The sequence below is a fragment of the Muntiacus reevesi genome, chromosome 5 (assembly GCF_963930625.1).
Source record: "Muntiacus reevesi chromosome 5, mMunRee1.1, whole genome shotgun sequence".
Lineage (NCBI taxonomy): Eukaryota > Metazoa > Chordata > Mammalia > Artiodactyla > Cervidae > Muntiacus > Muntiacus reevesi.
The window spans coordinates 28081702-28103526 of record NC_089253.1 but is presented as its reverse complement, the minus strand read 5'-3'; the positions used below and the strand labels follow the sequence as shown (position 1 = coordinate 28103526).

The 21825-nt window shown below is 38.1% G+C and overlaps 1 protein-coding gene across 1 annotated transcript; it reads right to left on the bottom strand.

Moving 5' to 3' along the window:
* Positions 1-179: 179 nt before the first annotated feature.
* CHEK1 (checkpoint kinase 1) lies at positions 180-18329 on the bottom strand. Its single transcript, XM_065937343.1, has 13 exons — positions 16912-18329; positions 16080-16164; positions 14123-14346; positions 12965-13029; positions 12801-12870; positions 11653-11841; positions 11136-11240; positions 9229-9324; positions 6916-7024; positions 6545-6722; positions 5837-5968; positions 2113-2214; positions 180-720 (listed from the first exon to the last, which is right to left on the bottom strand). Exons 2-13 carry the CDS (start codon positions 16142-16144, stop codon positions 625-627), a joined length of 1431 nt encoding a protein of 476 aa, XP_065793415.1. The 5' UTR covers positions 16145-16164; positions 16912-18329; the 3' UTR covers positions 180-624.
* Between the last annotated feature and the right edge of the window lie 3496 nt (positions 18330-21825).

The following is a 21825-nucleotide window of genomic DNA, read 5'->3' as shown; positions in this document are numbered from 1 at the left end:
CAATCATACATATTAACTATACCAGAAAAAAACATACCTACTTGTAATTTCAATTATTGTTCAAAAACAGCTTTAGGTACCTGGTCAGGCCCTTTTAAGTACAAATCTTGGGGTATACATTTTGAAGCTGGCTTCACTTCAGACTGATTGATAAATTTACTGTCCCACAAATAACAAGGTTTTTTTTTTTTTTTTTTTTTACTAATTTATCCATGTGATTAAGTCAATGTGCAGGAAATATGTACTTTTTGGATGGAACCAAATGTTTTGGTAGAATGGGACAAGAGTATAATTTTTCATTATATTGGTATAAATGCTGGTAAACTCATGTAACCCCAGAGCATGGTTTCCACCAGGCGGGTCTCAATTCAGATGCTAAATGCACATGAAGGACTATCTAAATGAATTCTATCCACCCTTTCCCCAAAGTTTCACTTACAGTTAAGATACAGATATTATTTGTATGAAGAATATACAAAAGAATTGGAAAATGTTTGGCTAGAGGGAAGACAACTCTTCAGGGACTATTGTTTGCAGTTTGCAGAATAGATAATCTTCTCTAGGAAGAATAATGTCCACATAGCAGCACTATATTCACCAGGAATCCCAGAACCAGTGGATCTATCATGTGACAGGAAGCCAAACCTTCTGGCTGCTCACAACATCACTCAGCTTCCCCTTGATCTTCAGGAAGTGTCTCTTGAATTCCAATCCATCACCCTATATTAGGAAAAATAGCCAAAACTCATGTAAAAAAAAAAAAAAGACTATGTCATAAAATCAAACTTTCTTTAGTGGTACATAGAGACAAACATCCATAGATAGGTCCAGCTATCCTCATCTTCAGGTCCTCTTACAAAGACAAAATACCTTCATAGAAGAAAAGTGAAAGTGAGAGTCGCTCAGTTGTATCCGACTCTTTGTGACCCCATGGACTATACAGTCCATGGAATTCTCCAGGCAAGAATACTGGAGTGGGTAGCCGTTCCCTTCTGCAAGGGATCTTCCCAACCCAGGGATCGAACCCAGGCCTCCCGTATTGCAGGCAGATTCTTTACCAGCTGAGCTACAAGGGAAGCCCATGTAGAAGAAATGCCTACATAAATAATTCTCTTGATTTTGGGCCCATTACACTGGGCCCAGAGAGCAGAAACCAATGGCATCTTGTTTGTTTCAATTGTTGATAGCTCTGGACCTAGGTCACTGTTTTTCATAGGCACTGGGAGTTTATAAACTAAAAATTAGCTAAACGACTACACTTAAATCTTGCCAAAACACTGTGGCAACAAAGCCAGTGATTCAGTTATGAGAAGGATTTCACTACTCTAGGATCTTAATTTAATTCCATACCAAGCATTTGGACAATAGTATTGCAGCAAGCTGCCAATATAAAGAAAGTGACCAACTCTTCCAGCCTTGTTTAGAGCCATGTACAATCTTTCAGGAAATAGAGAAAATGCTATTTTGGTCTTATGTATCAAGGGCTTTAAAACTATAATCTCAGAATCACTAATTTCTAAAGAAAGAATCAGAAATGTGAATAAAACTCTGTATATGAGTATGAATCACAAAGTAGCTTATAACAGATAAAGTTTCATTAACTATAATGTGCAAACATTTTGACAAATCACAATTTTTATGAAAAATACTATATACAAATTCAGTAAGAAAAAGCTTAGAATACTACAGAATGCCAAAGGTAATTAGAGATAAAAATAATTTGACTATTTTTATTTTGTTATTTACAGATTACACAAAAAACAAAAACTTTTATAATAAGGAATGTCATTTGAAAAACTGTTTTGGAAGAATAGATAATGACAAGAACAAATGTTCATAATATTAAATTTAAAAAAAGTTAACATATATCTAAAATATAATGCCAGTAAAAAAATCTCCACATAAGAGTATTTCCATATAGCATGTATTACAAGTAATAGTAAGGTTATTCTAATACAATATCAAAAATAAATCTGTTTTCTGTGGATGACTTGATTCTAACTTTCTTCTTTACACTTTGTGTTTTTAAAATTTCTAAAATGAACATGTAATACTTCTTCAAAAATAGCAAAACAAAGCTTTCTCTCTTAAAAAATGTGCTAATCTATATACCTTAGAAAGCCGGAAGTCAACTAAGATCTTCTCATCCATTTCTACCAGATTCACTTTGAAAATCAGCTTATTGTTTCTTCTATCAGTTGTTGATACAGTAACCTAAGACAATAAAAATAAGGTTAAAGCATATGTGTGGGTAGAACATACTCTAAATAAAAACTATAATCTCAGTTCAGTGATACTGCTGGGATGCAAATTTGAGAAAAGCTTCTACAATAGGAGCAGTGCTGCCAAACATCCCATTCCTTCCAGGACTTTCCTCTCCTGACGGGTACGTGTGTGTCCACCCAGACCGACCTGTAAACAGGATGCAGCGCCATCCTGTTTATGTGAACACTTAGCAACAGAAGAAATTTAGTGTTTTATCAAAATACAACTGAAAGAAGAAACAGTTGAAGAGAATGAAATCAGAATGAGAGGGAAAACAAGATTATTAAAACAGAAGAAAGAAAAAGAGGTTAGGTTTTTGGGTAAAAAGCTACAACAGCGATCAGAAGATGGCGAAGGTTCTAAGAGGTCTTTCAACTTCCACTTTCACTGTTTTAGAAGCACAGGCTAGAAGATGGTCATGGAAAGAAAGGCCCATCCAACAGCCAGCACCAAGACCCCAAAGGTGGATGAGGCTGTCTTGGACCACCAGCCACAGAAAAACATCAACTTCAGCTGGACGGATAAGCCCAAGTTAAGATCAGCAGATTTGTCTAGCTGAGCCCAGCCCAAAGTACAAAACATTTTTAATAATTCTCACCTCACACAGGGAGCTGCTGCTAAGTCACTTCAGTAGTGTCCAACTGTGCGACCCCATAAGTGGCAGCCCACCAGGCTCCCCTGTCCCTGGGATTCTCCAGGCAAGCACACTGGAGTGGGTTGCCATTTCCTTCTCCAATGTGTGAAAGTAAAAAGTGAAGTCGTTCAGTCGTGTCCAACTTGTAACGAACCCATGGACTGCAGCCCACCAGGCTCCTCCGACCATGGGATTTTCTAGGCAAGAGTACTAGAGTGGCTTGCCATTGCCTTCTCTGTCACACAGGGAAGGCTTTGATTAAAAAGAGACAATAACAAGTGCTGATAAGGATGAAGAGAAATTGGAACCCTCATACATGGCTGGTAGGAATGTAAAATGGTGTCGCTGCTTTGAAAAATCATTTGGCAGTTCCTCAAAAGATAAACACAAGAGTTATCGTATGCCCAGCAATTCTGATCACAGGTATATACCAAAGAAATTGAAAACTTCTCCTTCTGAACTGAAACTGCGTCCCCTCAAAATTCAGATGTTGAAACCCTAACTCCCAATGCCTCAGAATGTGGCTATTTTGGAGATAAGACCTCTTTAAAGAGTTACTTGTTGTTGTTGTTCAGTTGCTCAGTTGTTGTTCAGTTGCTCAGTTGTGTCCAACTCTTTGCGACCCCCGGGACTGTCCTTCACCATCTCCCAGAGCTTGCTCAAATTCATGCCCACTAGGTTGATGGTGCCATCGAACCATCTCATCCTCTGTCATCCCTGTCTCCTGCCTTCAATCTTTCACAGGATCAGGGTCTTTACTAATAAGTTGGCTTTGCATCAAGTGGCCAGAGTATTGGAGCTTCAGCTTTAGCATCAGTCCTTCCAATGAATATTCAGGGTTGATTTCCTTTAGGATTGACTGGTTTGACCTCCTTGCAGTCCAAGGAACTCTCAAGAATCTTCTGCAGCACCACAGTTCAAAGGCATCAATTCTTTGGTTCTTAGCCTTCTTTCTGGTCCAGCTCTCACATTCATACATGACTACTGGAAAAACCATAGCTTGGACTATATATACAGTCCTTTGTTGGCAAAATAATGTCTCTGCCTTTTAATATACTGTCTAGGCTTGTCATTGCTTTTCTTCCAAGGAGCAAGTGTCTTTTAATTAAGAGGTGACTAGGTTCAAAGGTGACCATTCAGAGGGCCCTAATCCAATCTGACTGGTGTCTTCATTAGAAAATGAAATCAGGATACAGAAAATGACAGATTCAGGGGAGGTGCGCAGAGAGGACAAAGCATAGGAGGAGACAGCAAGAGGGTGGCCACTTAAAAGCCAAGGTTCCAGAGGAAACCAGCCCTGCCAGAACCTTGGTCTTGGACTTCAGTGTCTAGAGCTGTGAGAAAATAAGTTTCTGTAAATAAACAAATACCTCCTAGTCTGTGGTATGTTGTTACAATGGCCCTTGCAAACTAAAATACCTGTCTTCACACAGAAACCTGAATGATCACAGCAGCATTATTCATAACAGTCAAAAAGTAGATACATTATCCCAAATGTGCATCAATAGATAAATGCTTACACAAAACAGTCTATCCACGTAACAGACTATCATTCACCCATTAAAAGGAATAAAGTATTGATAAATGCTACAACATGAATTAACCTGGAAAATACTAAGTAAAAGAAGACAAACACAAAGGGTCACACACTATATGATTCCATTTATAGGAAATGCCCAGAAATAGGTTATCCACAGAAAGTATATTAGTGATTGCCAGGGAGGAAGGAACGAAGAATGACCGCTAATTGGTACAGAGTTTATTTGGGGGGCAGTGGGAAGTTCTATATTTAAATGGTGATAATTCCACAATCCTGTGAACATACTTAAAACCACTAAATTGTGTACTTTAAAATGGTTAAAGTGATGATTTTTATGTCATGTGAGCTTTATCTCAATAAATCTACCTAAAAAAAAAAAAGAGTAAGATATCTATATAAGTGAGAGTCTAATCAGGCTGGCTTCAGGTTTCCTCATAGTAACATTTTCCCCTAACTTTTAATTTTGAAAGTTTACAAATCTACAGAAAAACTAAAAGAATCCTACAATAAATAACCACAAATGTTTATTGGCTTTATAAACCTAGATAAGCATGTTCACTTCTTTTTTACGTGATTGTCTTTTTTTTTTTAGTTTTTAAACTAAGTTATAAATTACAAACACTTTACCATGTGTCTCCTGCAGACATTCTCTTACAAACCAAAGTATTATGATCACACCAAAGAAATCTGACACTGACACAAAAACATTATCTAACATAAAACTCATATTCAAGTTTCCCCAATTGTTCTAATAACATCATTTATAGCTTTCTTTTTCTTTAAATCCATGACCTAGTGAAAGATCATGCATTACATTATTTATCAAGCCTCTTTAGTCTCCTTTAATACAAAATATCCCTTTCTCTTTGTTTCTCACAATATTAAGACTTTTGAAAAGCCTAAAGACAGATCAGAATGTCAATATTATAAATATGCTATAACAATGTAAACAACAAAAATCAGCAGTTGGGAGCAGGGAAGATGGAGGAAGCATGGAATTGTTAATGGACCCATCTTTCACAGAAGGAAGCTCATTGCTGTTACAATTTAAGTATAATGTATAGTTTTAAAGAAAATAAGACTTGAATCTCTTATTATTTGTAATAACCTTAGAGAAGTCTTCTTTTAAGAAATACTAGTTCTTAAGGATAAAACATTATACTTAAATTTCAATGGTTTCTTTTTCAAATTAAACTAATTACTTTAAATTTTAATATATACATAAAATGACAGCACTTTTAAATTTATTTTTAATTGAAGGATAATTGCTTTACAGTATTGCATTGATTTCTACCAAATATCAACATGAATCAACCACAGAATGATATCTCTTTTTTTACTCAAATATTTTAAATTTTTCTTCAGGAAAAGATCTAATAAAAATCAATGAAACATACCTGATTCATACAACTTTTCTTCCACTGATAGCCCAATTTCTCACAAGTCTCTTTCAGGCATTGATAAGATTTGTCTGCATCCAATTTGGTAAAAAATCGTGTCATTCTTTTGACTAAGCGCTGCCAGGGGTTCTACAAGTCAAATAGAGGAAAGCTGAATAAATTATCAGACTTACCACCAAAAGTAATCATACTATAGCTATTTGGCTTGAAAATTCTTTTTTCTGACTTCAGATTCTTATACAAAAGTGTCTCCCATAGGGAATTCTCTGGCAGCCCAGACGTCAGGACTCTGCTTCCAGTGCCAGAGGCCAGGGTTCAATCCCTGGTTAAGGAACTAAGAACCCACATGCCACGGTGTGGCTAAAAAAGAGGAAAGAAAGTCTCGAGTCTCGGGATTTCTCTGGTGGTCCAGTGGCTAAGACTGCGCTCTCAGTGCAGTGGGCCCAGGTTTGATCCTGGGTCAGGGAACTAGATCCCACATCCTGCAATGAAGACTGAAGATCTTATGTGCCACAACTAAAACCCAGTGCAGTCAAATAAATAAACATTAGAAAAAAAAAAGTCTCCCCTAATTCTCTCCTCCACGTCAAAAAACAAAACAAAACTGTATCAAGTGTTAACACTGTATTTCCTAGATTGACAAAAAAAAAAAGACTTTAAGACAATAGAGTTGCCATTATTATTTGAGGAACTAAATTCCCTTACCTGTGAGGATCCTGGAGTGCCAAGCAATTGACTATTTAGAAGCATGTGATCAGGACAAGTGGGCTGGGAAAAGCTGATCCCTTGTACCAGTTTGTCAATGTATGAAGGGCTGGAGTCCCATAAGGAAAGGCCTGTCCGTGGTTCTGGCTGAGAACTGGAGTACTTCACACTTTCTTCACTGAGGCATTAGGATATGGAGAAAAATATACCTTTAAATAAAGTTCTTTAGGTCTCTCTTATATGGCATTACCATTCTCACACTGAAAAATTATATCCATCTTAAGAAAACATTATATACATGGATTGTTTTTCATGGGGACTATTATATCCAACAACTACTTGATCTTTTATTAATTATTAACCGACCTTACCTAGAAGCACAGTTTACTGGAGAGAAGTCCAAGTTGGATTGAATATGTTTAGAGAATCCACCAGGAGACTCTGACACACCACTAGAAGTAGCCCGGGGCCTCTTTGCCCCTAAAAAAGAGAACATAAATACAGATGCTTTCCCACTTGGCAAATTGAAGAAGTAAAACCATATCTAAATTCATTTCTTAAACACAAAATACTTATATGATAGATAGTGGCTCTTCCTATATGATTTTATGAGAAACGTAGTTAGGAACTTCTGACTTGGAATCACTTGTCAAATTGTGCAAACTACACATTTCATAAATCTTGACCTACAAGTATGTCCCAAGTTCACAGTGTCAATGTTAAGGCAGTCATTTTAATGGTACCATTTTTGGTAGCAGAACAATGTTCTATGAAGACTAAGAGACCCAGCAACAGGATCAAAACCTTTTAAAATAAAAAATAATTTGTGATAATGACAATGAATGTTATGAATCTGCTCTACTCAACCTTCATTGCTCATGAGAGTCAATTCCTAGGTAGGTTGCTAAGAAGCCCAAGGTTTCTGAGGAGGAGAAAGGGGTCTGGGGCTCTCAAGGAGAAAAGGTCAAACCTTCTTTCTACATTGCTTTGTCTTAGTCAATATAACAATGTATCTTGCTCAATGGTATGTTTCTCCTTAAGAACCTTCCGACTAATCCTGTCATCTTAAAATGTGTATTATGGGGGTGGGTGGTAAGATCTTTCTATTGCTGGTTCTAATCTTATTAATTTAAGATGCATGTTGTGGAAGTGGGTCTGATACGGCCTTGATAAGACTAGCTGGCGGGGGATGAGGGGGTGGGTGGCAGCATTCTCCATCCCCCTTCTAATGTCCATGTCAGAAGCTTTCTCAGTCCCTTTTCACTTTAATAAAACTCTGATATACAAAAGCTCTTGAGTGATCAATGCTGGTCCCTGGTCCCAAAGTTAAATCTTTTTCAGAGATCACGAATCTAAGATCGTTCACCATAAGCTATCACTCACTTGGATAAATCTTTACTGAAAATAATCATTATAGAGAATAAGATGCCACTGTAAATTCACGGCTACTCCCCTCCACTGGATCCTCACCCCTAACAGGCTATGCTACATTTCTCTAATCAGTTTTCTCTTCCTTTCCCCATAATGATTCTTTGAAAACATCTATACTCCTGCCAAATTACCGAGACACCCTCCAGTACCTCATCACTTACATACATCTCCCATTTCAGTCATTGGAAGCTTCCTCGATTTGCCGCTACCAAATCTAACTTACTTGCATTCCTTCCTGTCCTCTCTTCCCTTCCATCCTCCCATCAAATGTTCATTCCTCTACTTGAAAATGACCCCATACCCTCCTTTCTCCTTAGGGACCTTGCTGCTTTTTTCTTTCCTCTCTCTTAGACTTTTAGCTTCTTCCTCCCAATTGGATCTGGTGGCTCAGTGGTAAAAAATCTGAAATTCTAGAAAGATCTTTTAAAACCAAATATATAAGCATGTCATTTTCTTGCTTAAAATCTCCCAAAAAGTTTTCCCATGGCCTTCAGTTAAAGCCCAAGATTCTTAGCATGGGTTATAAGGTCCTCCATGGCTTGGTTCCTATCTACCACCTCATCTCAAATCTCTCTCCCTCCCCCGCTTCTCTACTCACTTATTCACTCCATGAACATTTATGAAATGCCTAAAATGGACCACACACTGTACTAAGCACTGGCGATGTAATGTTGAACAAGCCAGACATGGTCCATGCCACACATGCCTTCTCTCAAGCTCCTCAAATGCACTACCTTCTAACCACCAGGTCATCCCTGATGCTGCTTCCGTGTTTGGAATCTGCCACTCGTCTTGCTGCTACTCATCTGGCTAGCTCCCCTTTAATCTTCAAATCTTAGATTTAGTGTTATTTCCTCAGCAAGGTAAACGCTCTGTCACTTAAGACTAGGTCAACTACCGTATAGCACGTGGCAGCCTGGGTGGGCGGGGAGTTGGGGGAGAGTGGATACACGTATATGTGTGGCTGAACACCTTTGCTGCACCTGAAACCATCACCACATTGTTAATCAGCTATACTCCAATGCAAAATAAAAAGGTTAAAAAAAAAAGATTGGTCAAACTCTTAGCTACAGTACCCTGACTTTCTACTTTATAATTATTAAAGAACTAAAAATTATTTTTTATATTTCTGTTTTTTGTACTAGAGGCTATCATCTTCACGAGGACAGAGACCACAGCTATCTTGTGTTGTTGACTTATGCTGACTTTACAAGTACCTTTTCTTTCAAGAACTTGTATTTTAAGCATATTACCTTTCTTGAGTGGTTTGTTGTACCATCTATCTTTTTTGATGTCTGGGATGGTAATCCTTACTGATGGGTTCTCAACTAAGATTTTATGTAGCAGAGCTGAAAACAAAATATTAAGACAACATTTACAAGAGTCATGCAGATTAGAAAAGCCTATAGCTTGTGGTGTAAAACACACATTCTCTATTGCTCTCGTTTGGTCCAAATACTACTTCTGGGGAAGAGAAAACAAAGCCACTAAATTTTTGCTTGAATTTCATGCAATTATTCCTTGCTACTGTCTATATCTTTGAATATTCTTGCCAGACCAGACTTGCAGTTGTTTGTAAATAGAACAAGAGCTGGGTGGAAATGTTTCTCTCCACTTGATGATATTTACACAAAGATACAAAAACAAAAAACAAACCAGAAAACCTCTATTTACACAAAGATAAAAAAACCTCATCCATTTTCAATACCAAACTTCATTGTTCTAACATGTCATACTAAGTTCTCATTCACACAATTTTATAATGAAAATTTACTTTCCAATAACTTTTTAAGAGACAGTAATAAAAACAACCATCATCCTAAGACCTTAATTAATTGATAAAGAATTCATACATCTCCCAACACTAAAAGAATCTTCTAATGGACCAAAGATTTAAATGGAAAACAAAACAAAACAAAAGCCATGAAAACATAGGTAATTTTTTTCTACTGTTGAGGGTAGAAAAGACCTTTCCAAACATGACAATATAGTCAGAAATCAAAAAGAACAAGACACTAGATTTAAATAAATAAAATATAAAACTTCTGTATGTCAAAATAGCATAAAAAAGAAAAATGCATGACAAACTGTCAAAAATATTTGTAACAAATGCATTGATATAATGACACTAATATTTTCTTAAAAACTTCATATAGAATAAAAGGAAAACTTCCTACCAAAAATGAGCAAAATAGACAAGTCCACAAAAATAGACAAAAAAGCTAATAAATCCATACAACTTCATTGATACTAAATTTAAAATAAAAATTTTAAAGTTAGAATATATTTCTTACAGGGTGGCCTATTAGATTAGTTAAAAAGAAAAATGTTTAACGGCTTCCCTGGTGGTCAAGTGGTTAAGACTCCCTGATTACACTGCAAGGGTACAGGTTCATTCACTGGTGGGAAAATAAAGACTCATGCCTCAAGGTGTAGCCAAAAAATAGCTTACATGTAAACTAGGGAGACTGTGATGAAATGGTACAAACTTTCTGGAAAACAACTTGGCAAAGTAAACCATAATAATTAAGCACTGTATACATCTTTGACCCTGCAATTCCACTTCTGGGGTTTCACTTTAAATAAGTGAGACATATGTACAAAGATTAAGGCATACGGATGATCATCATATCTCTTTCGCAACAGTGAAAAATTAGAAAAAATTCTGAATCTCTAAAAAGGTGAACTGGAGAAGTATAGTAAGGCATGTCCATATAGCAGAATATCATCACAGCTTTTAAAAACAGTGATGAATACTTACAAGTATAGTCATGAAAAAGTGTTCACTTAGCATTAACACACATACTCACACAAAGTTTACAAAATAACATGTATAGTGTGATGTCATTTTTTTTGTGCAAAAAAAAATACTTATAAATAATATACATATATAACAAACATATATACTTACATATTTTCTACTACAAAACACATGCAGATATCAAAATATTTAAAGATAACTACTTCTGAGTACTAGAATTATAGGGTTGGATTTTAATATTTTACTTATTATTTTTCTACTTTATCTACAAAGATCATGTATTATTTATATAAATTAATTAAAAGTTAAAAAGAAAAAAATTGTAAGAAAAAAATTCACACAGCACTAGGCTTCATTATCCAGGAAATCAGTACTTTACATTCAAGATAACCCAGTTACCTAGAGGAGCGGAATCAATTTTTTTCCAAGGGTTGAGATATGTTTTCTTTTCTTTCCAATCACAATATTCCTGACAACTATCACTAGGCTGGTCCCATGGCAATTCTAAAAGGAAACAAGACTTGGTTTTCTGAATGTTCAAATCATTTTACAGTAACGATTTTAAGGGAAAATAATCAGTGACACAAATCCATTAAAAGTTTCCTTTAAATTAATTAAACATGGTTTAAGAAATTTTAAAGACACTTCTAAGATAGATAATCCACTTCTGGCTTACTATTTCCAAAAGTATTCACATAATTTTAAGAGAGAGCTACTGTGATATTTCATTTAATAGCTACACATAAATCATTTTTTAAAATCTTTGGGATTAAAAGTTCCAACTTAGTTATAAATAGGTTAATATTAAAATACTATCACATAAATATGGAACTCCTTGATTTATTTCATTTATTTTGGTACAGGAAACCTGGCTTTTCAAAGGACAGGAATTTTATCATGATTAAATAGCTCTTACCTCCAGCCAACATTGCAGTAAGTACTATTCCACAGGACCAAACATCGACTGGCTCTGCATGAAATTCTTTTCTCTTTAGAAGTTCTGGAGCAACATATGGTAAAGTACCACACATCTTGTTCAACAAACGCTCCCGATTATTATGCCGAAACACGGTTGCCAAGCCAAAGTCAGAGATTTTGAGGTTATCTAAGTCAAAAGAAAAAAGGATGGCATCGAATGAGAATGTCTGGTAAACAGGTACACTTAAAGGGGCTTCCCAGGTGGCGCAGTGGCTAAAGAATACACCTGCCAATGCACAAGACTCGGGTTCAGTCCCTGAGTAGGGAAGATCCCTGGAGGAAGAAATGGCAACCTGCTCCCGTGTTCTCGCCTGGAGAATCCCATGGACAGAAGAGCCTGGCAGGTTACAGTCCATGGCGTCACAAAGAGTCAGACCCAACTGAGCAACTGAGCACACACACAAATACTAAAAGGAGTCAAGGTTTACTGGAAAACTGCTGGTGTCATTTTAGATTTGTGGATCTTCTCTACCTTAAAGTGATCAAAAATAAACTGTAATAAAGAAGAAATAAAAGACATCATCATATAACTAAAACTAGAAAAAGGCCTCATGGCTTCTATTAACTTAAGACAAACACTGTCAATATACAAACAGCATGGACCAGGTTAAAGAAAGATCCTGGAGTCGAAAGGGTCTTCTAGAAAAGGGCACTTAAATACTGAGCGCAGAGCCATGTCCGCACCCAGCTGTGCAGAGGCAGGAGGTATCAATAATGCTCTAGGCACAGCTTTGTCAGAGACGTACAAACCCAACTGGCTGGAAGGAAGCACATAAAAACACACAGAAACTCAAGATCCACAAGCCTCCAGAGCTTCTCATCAAGGTGGCTGTGTTTACAAAAGGAGGAGGAACTCTGTACAAAAAACAAAGAAGAAGAGCAAATTTCCTCTCTAACTTCCCACCTTTAAGAAACACAAACGGTAGGCAGAACTTTCACCTTAACTATACTTACTGAATATTTACCATAACTGAGTGGCAAATTAAGAAGCTGCCCTGGAATTTCAGTAATGCAAAAGCCTTGATCCTGCCTTTGTATGGCTGTATTAAAATGATTTTGGTAGCAGTGACAAAATGCTCAACTTACCCCTTTCATCCAATAGGAGATTTTCTGGTTTAATATCCCTGTGAGTTATTCCAATACCATGCAGATAAACCTAAAAGAGAAGCAGAGGGACGCATACCAGAACTGAGTAATTTATTTCACTAAAACTAATTTTAAATAAAAGGAAAAGAGACCACTGTACCTACCACCCCTGCCATAAGTTGATGGAAGAACCTCTGAGCATCTTGTTCAGGCATGCCTATGTCTGGCTCTAAAAGAATTAATTGTGAAAGTTAGTTTATCAGGTAAATATAGTCAGGCATCAACCACATAGTCTCCTAATTCTAAAGTTAAACATCTATAATTATACTTTTGCAAAAAGAATCTAATGCTTACAATGAAATGACTCTGGAGGGAGTCCACTAATACATATATTGCTAACAACTCACATTTCTCCAACTGTTAAGTGGCAAAAGTAAGTTAACATCACAGGAAAATTAGAGAATAACAAAATATAGCCCAAATCAAGAATGCAAGATACACCTTGAAAGCTCTGACTTGTACTATTTATGATTTACTTGATATCCTTCAAATTCACCCCTAATTTCTTCTAAATGTTACGCCAATATTTTCTCTTCTCCTGAACTGTAATTGTCAAAGTGGAAGCCTAGCAAATCTAAGCTGATTTCCTAAATATTTAACAACAAATTTAAATTTCATATAATTTCTCACACCACAAAGCCATACATGTCTGTGAATTTATTTCTTTTATACTCAACTCTTTTCTCAGATACATTTTTTTGGAGACTCTAATAATCACTTTTTAACTATTAATACAATATATCTAAATAATAAATTTAGGTCCACAGAATATATTTTATGTACTTCTCGGTATTCTTTAATATCAAGACTTTTAATCTTAAGTAGCAAAAACAGTACTTTATATATATATAAATCTTATAAAATTTTCAATTATTTCACTTATATAACAACCTCTTATTTCAGATCTGTAAATGAATGCAACAATTTCATGAAACTAGAATGTCTACAAAGAAAAAAACTGCATAGGCATACAATACATTGCACTTATGATACTTTACGCACCAAGAAATCACAGCTTATCATTCTTAAACTTTACAAAACAGAAATGCCAATCAAAATCACTTATATAACTTGGGGAAAAATTTCTTTGATGACTCTACATATGCATTCAGTGTTGATATAAGTTGCAAAAACAAAAAAATTTACTTGTTTCACTATTGCATAAGCAATTCTGAATAGACAGTGAACAAACAGAAGCCCCCAAATTAAGACAAATTTAAAAACTTATTTAGCAGAAGAATTATCTGAAATTTTTTCCATACCTATTCTATCAAAAAGTTCTCCCCCACTGCAGTACTCCAAAAAGAGATACTGGATGTTGCCTTCTCTTCTGTGACCGTAAAATTTCACTACATTCTCATGATTTAACATTTTGTTGATACAGATCTCTTTCTTAATATTTTCTGGACAGTCTATGGCACGTTTCATATCCACAATCTTCACTGCAACTGCTTCTTCAGTTCTTCTATTCACAGCAAGTTGAACTCTAAAAAGAAAAAGGAAGAAATAACAATATTCCAGACATTTGAACTGTATTTCTTTTAAAACTTCAAAAGATTAAACATAACTCATCCAAAACTATTTTACCTTTATTACTTTCGCCACCTGGAAGAAACCACGGGAATGGTTTCTGCCATGTCCTCAACAGATAATACTCCTTTCTGAAATGTGAAGTATAATAGCTAATGCTCCAAAGAAGTCATTATGTTATACATCCAAAAGTAATATATAAACACTTGATAAATTAAAATGGAATAACAGCAATTCTAGGCCACGTCACACATATACATGCTCTATTCATTTAATTTCTCTTCCAGTTTTACTGAGCTATAATTGACATAAAGCACTGAAATGATTATCACAATAAATTTAGTGACAATCCATCATTTTTTAGATAAAAAATTTTAAAAATAGAAAAAATAACTTTCCTTGTGATGAGAACTCTTAGTATTTACTATTTTAAATTTCATGTATAACATATAGCAGTGTTAGTGATATTAATCATGTTGTACATTATATCCCTAGAACTTATTCATCTTATAACTGGAAGTTTGTACATTTTAACCATCTTCATCCAAATCTCCGTCCCCCAACACCCTGCTCTGATAACTACAAATCTCTTCTCTTTTTCTGAGTCTGTTTTTGAAGTATAATTGACTTACAATGCTGTGTTAGTTCCTGTTACAAAATAGTGATTTGATATTTGTATACATTTCAAAATGATCACCACTGTATGTCTAGTTAGGATATCCTACCATACAAAGATATTACATAATTACTGACTATACTCTCCAATTGTACATTTCATACTGGAGACTTATTTTGCAACTAGAGGTTTGTACAAGTATTTCTCTCCTCCTCCCACCACCCTCCCCTCTGGCAACTATGTTTGTTTTAACTGTTTCTCTTTTGTTACATTTGTTCATTTGTTTTGTTTCACCTAGTAAGTGAAACCATACAGTATTTGTCTTTCTCTGTTTGACTTATTTAAATTTAGCATAATACCCTCCAGGTCCATGTTGTCCCAAATGTCAAGATTTCATTCTTGCTCTATTCATTTAATTTTAATAACATAACCTAACATTTATTAATCTAATAGTATCTATGTCTATGGTAAATGTTCTAAGTACCTACATGATATGGACTATTCCTGCCATATTACTGCTGAAAAAACAGGCACACAAGGATATTAGGAAGCTCATCTAGGCACTTCCTTGATGGTCCCCTGGTTAAGACCCCACCCCATGTTTCTACTGCTTGGTGCACAGGTTCAATTTCTGGTCCGCCTCCCGGCAAGCAGGATGGCACGGTCAAAAAAGAGCGAGCTTGCACAAACTTCACAAAACAAAGGCCGGTAATGTGGCTCCAGAGTCTGTTCATTTGCTCATTTAACCACTATGTTCAAACCCCAGTAAAGAATATATGGGAGGAGAAAACCGACTTCAGAAATCTCTAAATTTTAGGGAAAAAAATGTTTTGTTTTGCTCTGTTTTGTACCACCCACTCCCGCCTCCCCCCCAAAAAAGAAGAAAAAACAGTTAACCCTTACAAAAGATTGTGTAGCTTCAGTTTCCCAAAGTTTTGGAATTTGCATGCAAAGATCTGTTCTTTTGGGCGCCACAGTGTTTAAATAAACAATTCCAGAACAATGAATATGTGCTCAAAGGAGACAGAAAACGAAAGCAAGTGTGAAGGCGGGTAAAACGGACTCAGACTCACTCTCCATAGGCACCTTCTCCCAGGGTTTGCACCAAGTCCCAGTCTTCCACAAAGGGCACTGCCATGACTCCACTAAGTCCCGCGGCTGTAAAAGCAGGAACCCAGAAAAGACGGTTGGTGAGGACGAGCTTCAATCATTTCTGAAGCCTCTGAGCTCCGCCTCTTCTCGTGATTCCCCCAAGATAAATCACAGCTCCTGGTTTCACACCATCCGTATTTTATCCAAGTCTTTTAAAGCATGAGCAAGTATCCTAAACCGCGGCATTTGACTGATAACTCATAAGCCCCACTGCCACGCAAACCCGAAGCTGAAACCCCGCTTTCCAGGCGGCAGAGGAAATGTACTAGCAGCGCTGAGGGCGACCAGTGCCGTACGGCTGGGATGGTGAAGGGGGTGAGAAGTGAAGTCTCGGGTTAGGGTAAGCGGACGAGGGCCAGTGGAGGAGGAAATAACCGCGGGGACCGCAGCCACCCCTCCCCACCCGCTCACTCCCAATTCCCACTTCTACCCCGTCCTCAAGGTCAGGAGGAGCCCAGGGCGGGGCCAAACTGCCCCAAGAAGCGGAAGGAAGGGCTGGGTGGCACCCGGGCCGCCGAGCCCCAAACCTTGGGGGTTCCCAGCCAGCAGAGGAGGCTTCTCTTCAGTCCCTGTTTAACGAGGACCCCCGCCACCATACTCGTCCACCCTACGAAACCACGCCTCCGAGGGAGCCTCTCCGATCCTTTGGGATCGGAACCGAGAACGTTCTGCCGCCGTGCCCCTCCTAAATAATGTAGTCCCCGAACTCCAGCTCCAGGCGCTTTTCCCACTCTACCGGCCGCCCTTCCTCACCAGGCCGTCCTTTGCCCGCCACCACAGGAATCCAAATGCAGGGCTTTTCCCGCCAAAACTTGCTGGCGTCACATTGCCGCAAACGCGTGCTCCCTTGCCGTAAAGCAAAGAGGTGCGCGTTCCCGGCCCGGCGGATCTGCAGATTGGCAGCGCCTGGGGCCAGCGCTGGTCCTCCGTGCCGGCGGAGACCGGCAGGACCAGGGTTACTTTGGAATCGGGACTAGATCCTGGCCTAAGAGGTTTCGGAACTGCGGACTACATCGGTTGCGAATGACCTCCGGGCCCAAACGCGAACTGGGATCCGGCCTGTGACTCCGCCGTCCGGCCTCGCGCTCCCGGGGAGAGCGGCACCGCGGGGCTCGCTGCCCGCCACGCCGAACCCCCGAGCACCTCGCCCCGTAGCCTGGCAGGGTAACCAGGATCACACGCCATAAGAGCTGCTTCAGTGACTTTAAAGCTCGGCCCAGGTAGAACTGGAGCCAAGAAGCTGGGAAGAGCTGTTGAGAATTGATCCTGTTTAGCATGAAAGGAACTTTGTGATGTGAGCGAGAAGCATCGAACACTGGCCGCACTGCAGTAGGGTGGGAAGGCATCTGGGTGAAGAATGCTATTGTTTTGTGGCTTGAGATAATGTCAAGAAAACCAATTTTGCCCTGTCTTGTTCGAACTGGCACCAAAACAATACCTCCCACTCAACCTTTTTGAAGGAAGTGCAATTGCATAGCTTAGTTCTACCCACTGTCTTTAATGTGTAAGAAACAGGCATATATAAGCAAAAACGCTGCGTTTTTACGATGCATAGTTTAAAAGCAGAAGAACCAGTTTAGGTGGGAAAGTAAAGTCTGGGAAAGAGACTGGCTAGAGAACAAAACAATGTGGAAAAACTGAAATAGATACTCCCTCTCGACCGTAATAAAGACTAGGAACTTAAAGGCGCAAGTAAGGTCACCTTCATCAAACTCTCCAGTTCTTAAAGCTGGGCCACATACATTTAGCATAATTAGCTCTTGATTGTGATACTGGTAAAATAAGTGTACAAAAATGCACACACTGGATTTAAAGAAAAGTCAGGGACAAAAAACGAGTCAGAACACTTCGAAATTCAACCACGCTTGAGGTTTCAGGTAAGTTTTCTGGATTGTTTACTCCATTTTGTCTAGTTTCTGCACTACCTGTTAAAAATAAAGAATATGAAGCGAAGGTCTGCACAGTTTTTTGTGTCTGGATACAGTAAAGGTATCTTACCCTGCCTGAAATGAGATATACACATTTCAGGCAGAGGATCAGCTAAAGATAACATATGGGAGAATAGATACAAGAAGCTCTGTTCCTTTCTGAAACCTTACTAAAATAGTAAATTCTAATAGTAAATATTAAAATAAGTGAATGGAATATTTCACTATTTACTATTATGTAAATTTTAATAGTATTAAATAGTAAATATTAATAGTAAATAGTAAAATATTCCATTCATTTATTTTAATATTTACTATTACAATTTACTATTTTAGTAAGGTTTCAGAAAGGAATAAAGTTTACTATTTTAAAGTAGATTTTTAAAAGACAACCTATAAATATAGATGAAAAAACAAAATTTTAACATAGATGAAAGAAGATGAATTCCATCTTAGAATCCCCTAAAGGCTCAAGTTGAATTAGTTATATGACAACATGTAACTGAATGGGGTTTTGCAGGTGGCGCTAGTGGTAAAGAACCCACCTGCCAATGCAGAAGACATAAGACACAGGTTCAATCCCTGGGTTGGGAAAATCCCCTGGAGTAGGAAGTGGCAATCCACTCCACAACTGAGCACACACATACATGTAACTGAATGAGGCAAAAATGTGAAGTTGTTCAGTCGTGTCTGATTCTTGGTGACCCTATGGACTGTAGCCCACCAGGCTCCTCCATCCATGGAATTTTCTAGACAAGAGTATTGGAGTGGGTTGCTATTTTCTTCTCCAGGGGATCTTCCCAACCCAGGGATCAAACCCAGGTCTCCAGCATTGCAGGTAGACACTATCCTCTGAGCCACCAGGGAATCCCTGGTGGTGAATGAGGCAAAGGTGGGGCTAAAAGATGGTGAAGGACTATTTATGAAGCAAACAGATCCCTGGCCCCCTCCCTTTTCTGTGTAGGGAAGGAACTGCCCCTCCCTAAAGTAGGTCCTAGACTTGAGAGGGAAAATACATGGTTCTCTAAACTGCAGAGGATCAGGCCCAGTTAAGTCTTGGATACCTAACTGAAAACAAAAGGATTAAGTTTATGTAATGCAGGTTATTTTCCAATCCCAAAGAAAGGCAATGCCAAAGAATGTTCAAACTACCTCACAACTGGACTCATCTCACACGCTAGCAAAAGTAATGCTCAAAATTCTCCAAGCCAGGCTTCAACAGTACATGGACCATGAACTTCCAAATGTTCAAGCTGAATTTAGAAAAGGCAGAGGAACCAGAGATCAAATTTCCAACATTCGTTGGATCATCGAAAAAGCAAGAGAGCTCCAGAAAAACATCTACTTCTGCTTTATCGTCTACGCCAAAGCCTTTGACTGTGTGGATCACAACAAACTGTGGAAAATTCTTCAAGAGATGGGAATACCAGACCTCCTGACCTGCCTCCTGAGCAATCCGTATGCAGGTCAGGAAGCAACAGTTAGAACTGGACATGAAACAGCAGACTGGCTCCAAACTGGAAAAGGAGTACATCAAAGCTGTATATTGTCACCCTGCTTATTTAACTTATATGCAGTGTATATCATGCAAAATACCAGGCTGGATGAAACAAACTGGGATCAAGATTGCAGGGAGAAATAGCAATAACCTCAGATAATGCAGATGACACTACCCTTATGGCAGAGTGTGAAGAAGAACTAAAGAGCCTCTTGATGAAAGTGAAAGAGGAGAGTGAAAAAGCTGGCTTAAAACTCAACATTCAGAAAACTAAGATCATGGCATCTGGTCCCATCACTTCATGGCAAATAGATGGGGAAACAATGGAAACAGTGAGAGACTTTATTTTGGGGGGCTCCAAAATCACTGCAGACAGTGACTGCAGCCATGAAATTAAAAGACACTTGCTCCTTGGAAGAAAAATTATGACCAACCTAGACAGCATATTAAAAAGCAGAGACGTTACTTCACCAGCAAAGGTCTGTCTAGTCAAAGCTATGGTTTTTCCAGTAGTCATGTATGGATGTGAGAGTTGGACTATAAAGAAAACTGAGCACCAAAGAATCGATGTTTTTGAACTGTGGTGTTGGAGAAGACTTGAGTCCCTTGAGCAGCAAGGAGATCCAACCAGTCCATTCTAAAGGGAATCAATCCTGAATATTCATTGGAAGAACTGATGCTAAAGCTGAAACTCCAATACTTTGGCCACCTGATGCAAAGAACTAACTCATTGGAAAAAACCCTGATTGAACGCGGGAGAAGGGGATGACGGAGGATGAGATGGTTGGATGGAATCACCAACTCAATGGACATGAGTTTAAGTAAACTCTGGGAGTTGATGATGGACAGGGAGGCCTGGCATGCTGTAGTCCATGGGGTTGCAAAGAGTCAGATATGACTGAGCAACTGAACTGAACTGAAGGTTAAACCTCTGAGCCTTTTTCCTCACTTGACTCCCAGAAGTCTGGCAGCCTGGCTTATATTCTTCCAAGGACATAAAATCCTTCTCAAGGAAATCTTACCTACACAGAAGAGATTTAAAGATACTGATATCAGGGACTCCATAATGTTAACAACTCAGCCAGACCCCAGGAGCATGAAGCCCACATTCATTCTCTACCCCACCCCCAACAGACCTTCCAATCTCCTTCTTAGGGTCCTTCTTTTTAAAAAAAGCAGACAAGCAAGAATTTGAGGAGGACTTTAGTACAAAAGATGTCCAGAAAAAGGAATATTCAAACACAAGAAGCTCTTGGATATTAAAAAAATGTGACAGTAGAAAAAAAGAAAACCAAATAGATGGTAAAAAAAGTTTAGGACATCTCTAGAAGGAAGAATAAACATAGAAAACAGAGGAATAAATATAAGAATATTGGAAGACTAATCCAGGAAGTCCAAAAGCAAAATAACTTGTTTTTCAGAATGAAAAAGGGAGTTGGGGGAATCCAGAAACAACTCAAGGAAATTTCCCAGACTGAAGAACTTGACCTTCCATTATTTTTTTCGTATTTTTCCGAGTTTAAAGCACCCAGCTTTCTGGATACATTATTGGGAAAATTTCAAATTTTACATAAAAAGGGAAGAATACTAAGAGTTCTGGGGAGGGAATAAGATGGAATGGACACATACAAAAAAATTAAGAATCAGAATATCATTGCACTTCTCAGCATTTGGAAGACAGAAAACAATAGGCCAATGCCTTCAAAAATAATTCTAAGGAAAAGTTATTCCCAACCTGGAACTCTACACCAAGTCAACCTATGATTCAAGTGTGACAACAGACACTCAAGATCTCAAGAAATTATCTCCCATACACTTTTTCAGGAAGGTTGTGGTAATAAATTAAGAAAGAAGGCAGGAGATTAACACACAATATGACAGTGCAGGGACCCACGACACCAAGTCCAAACTGGAATATACCAAAACAAGACATTTCTAAGAATGAATACTTAATGAATCTGAACATACTGTAAGGAAGCTGGCACAAATGAAGGAGAGCCTGGGGAGAAATTAGCGACAAGAACAAAACACAAATGAAAACCTCTCCCTACTCAAAAGTTATACAGAAAAAAAAGTTGTTGCAGTATACCACATGGTCTCGTTGTGAAAAGCCTTAATGTGAAAACTACTGAGTTAGCCTAAACCATAACTGTAAAAGAACCTTGAGATGGTAAGGATGTGTCCATGGGAATAGCAGGATGGTGAAAAACAGCTAAATCCTCATTTTCCACACCAAAAAGT

Coding starts and splice junctions, on each gene's coding strand:
- CHEK1 (XM_065937343.1), bottom strand. CDS start 16,144: ATGGCAGTGCCCTTTGTGGAAGACTGGGACTTGGTGCAAACCCTGGGA. Junction 12,871..12,964: donor ATCAACTTATGGCAGGGGTG/GTAGGTACAGTG, acceptor CTTCTCTTTTAG/GTTTATCTGCATGGTATTGG. Junction 721..2,112: donor TTGACTTCCGGCTTTCTAAG/GTATATAGATTA, acceptor TTCCTAATATAG/GGTGATGGATTGGAATTCAA.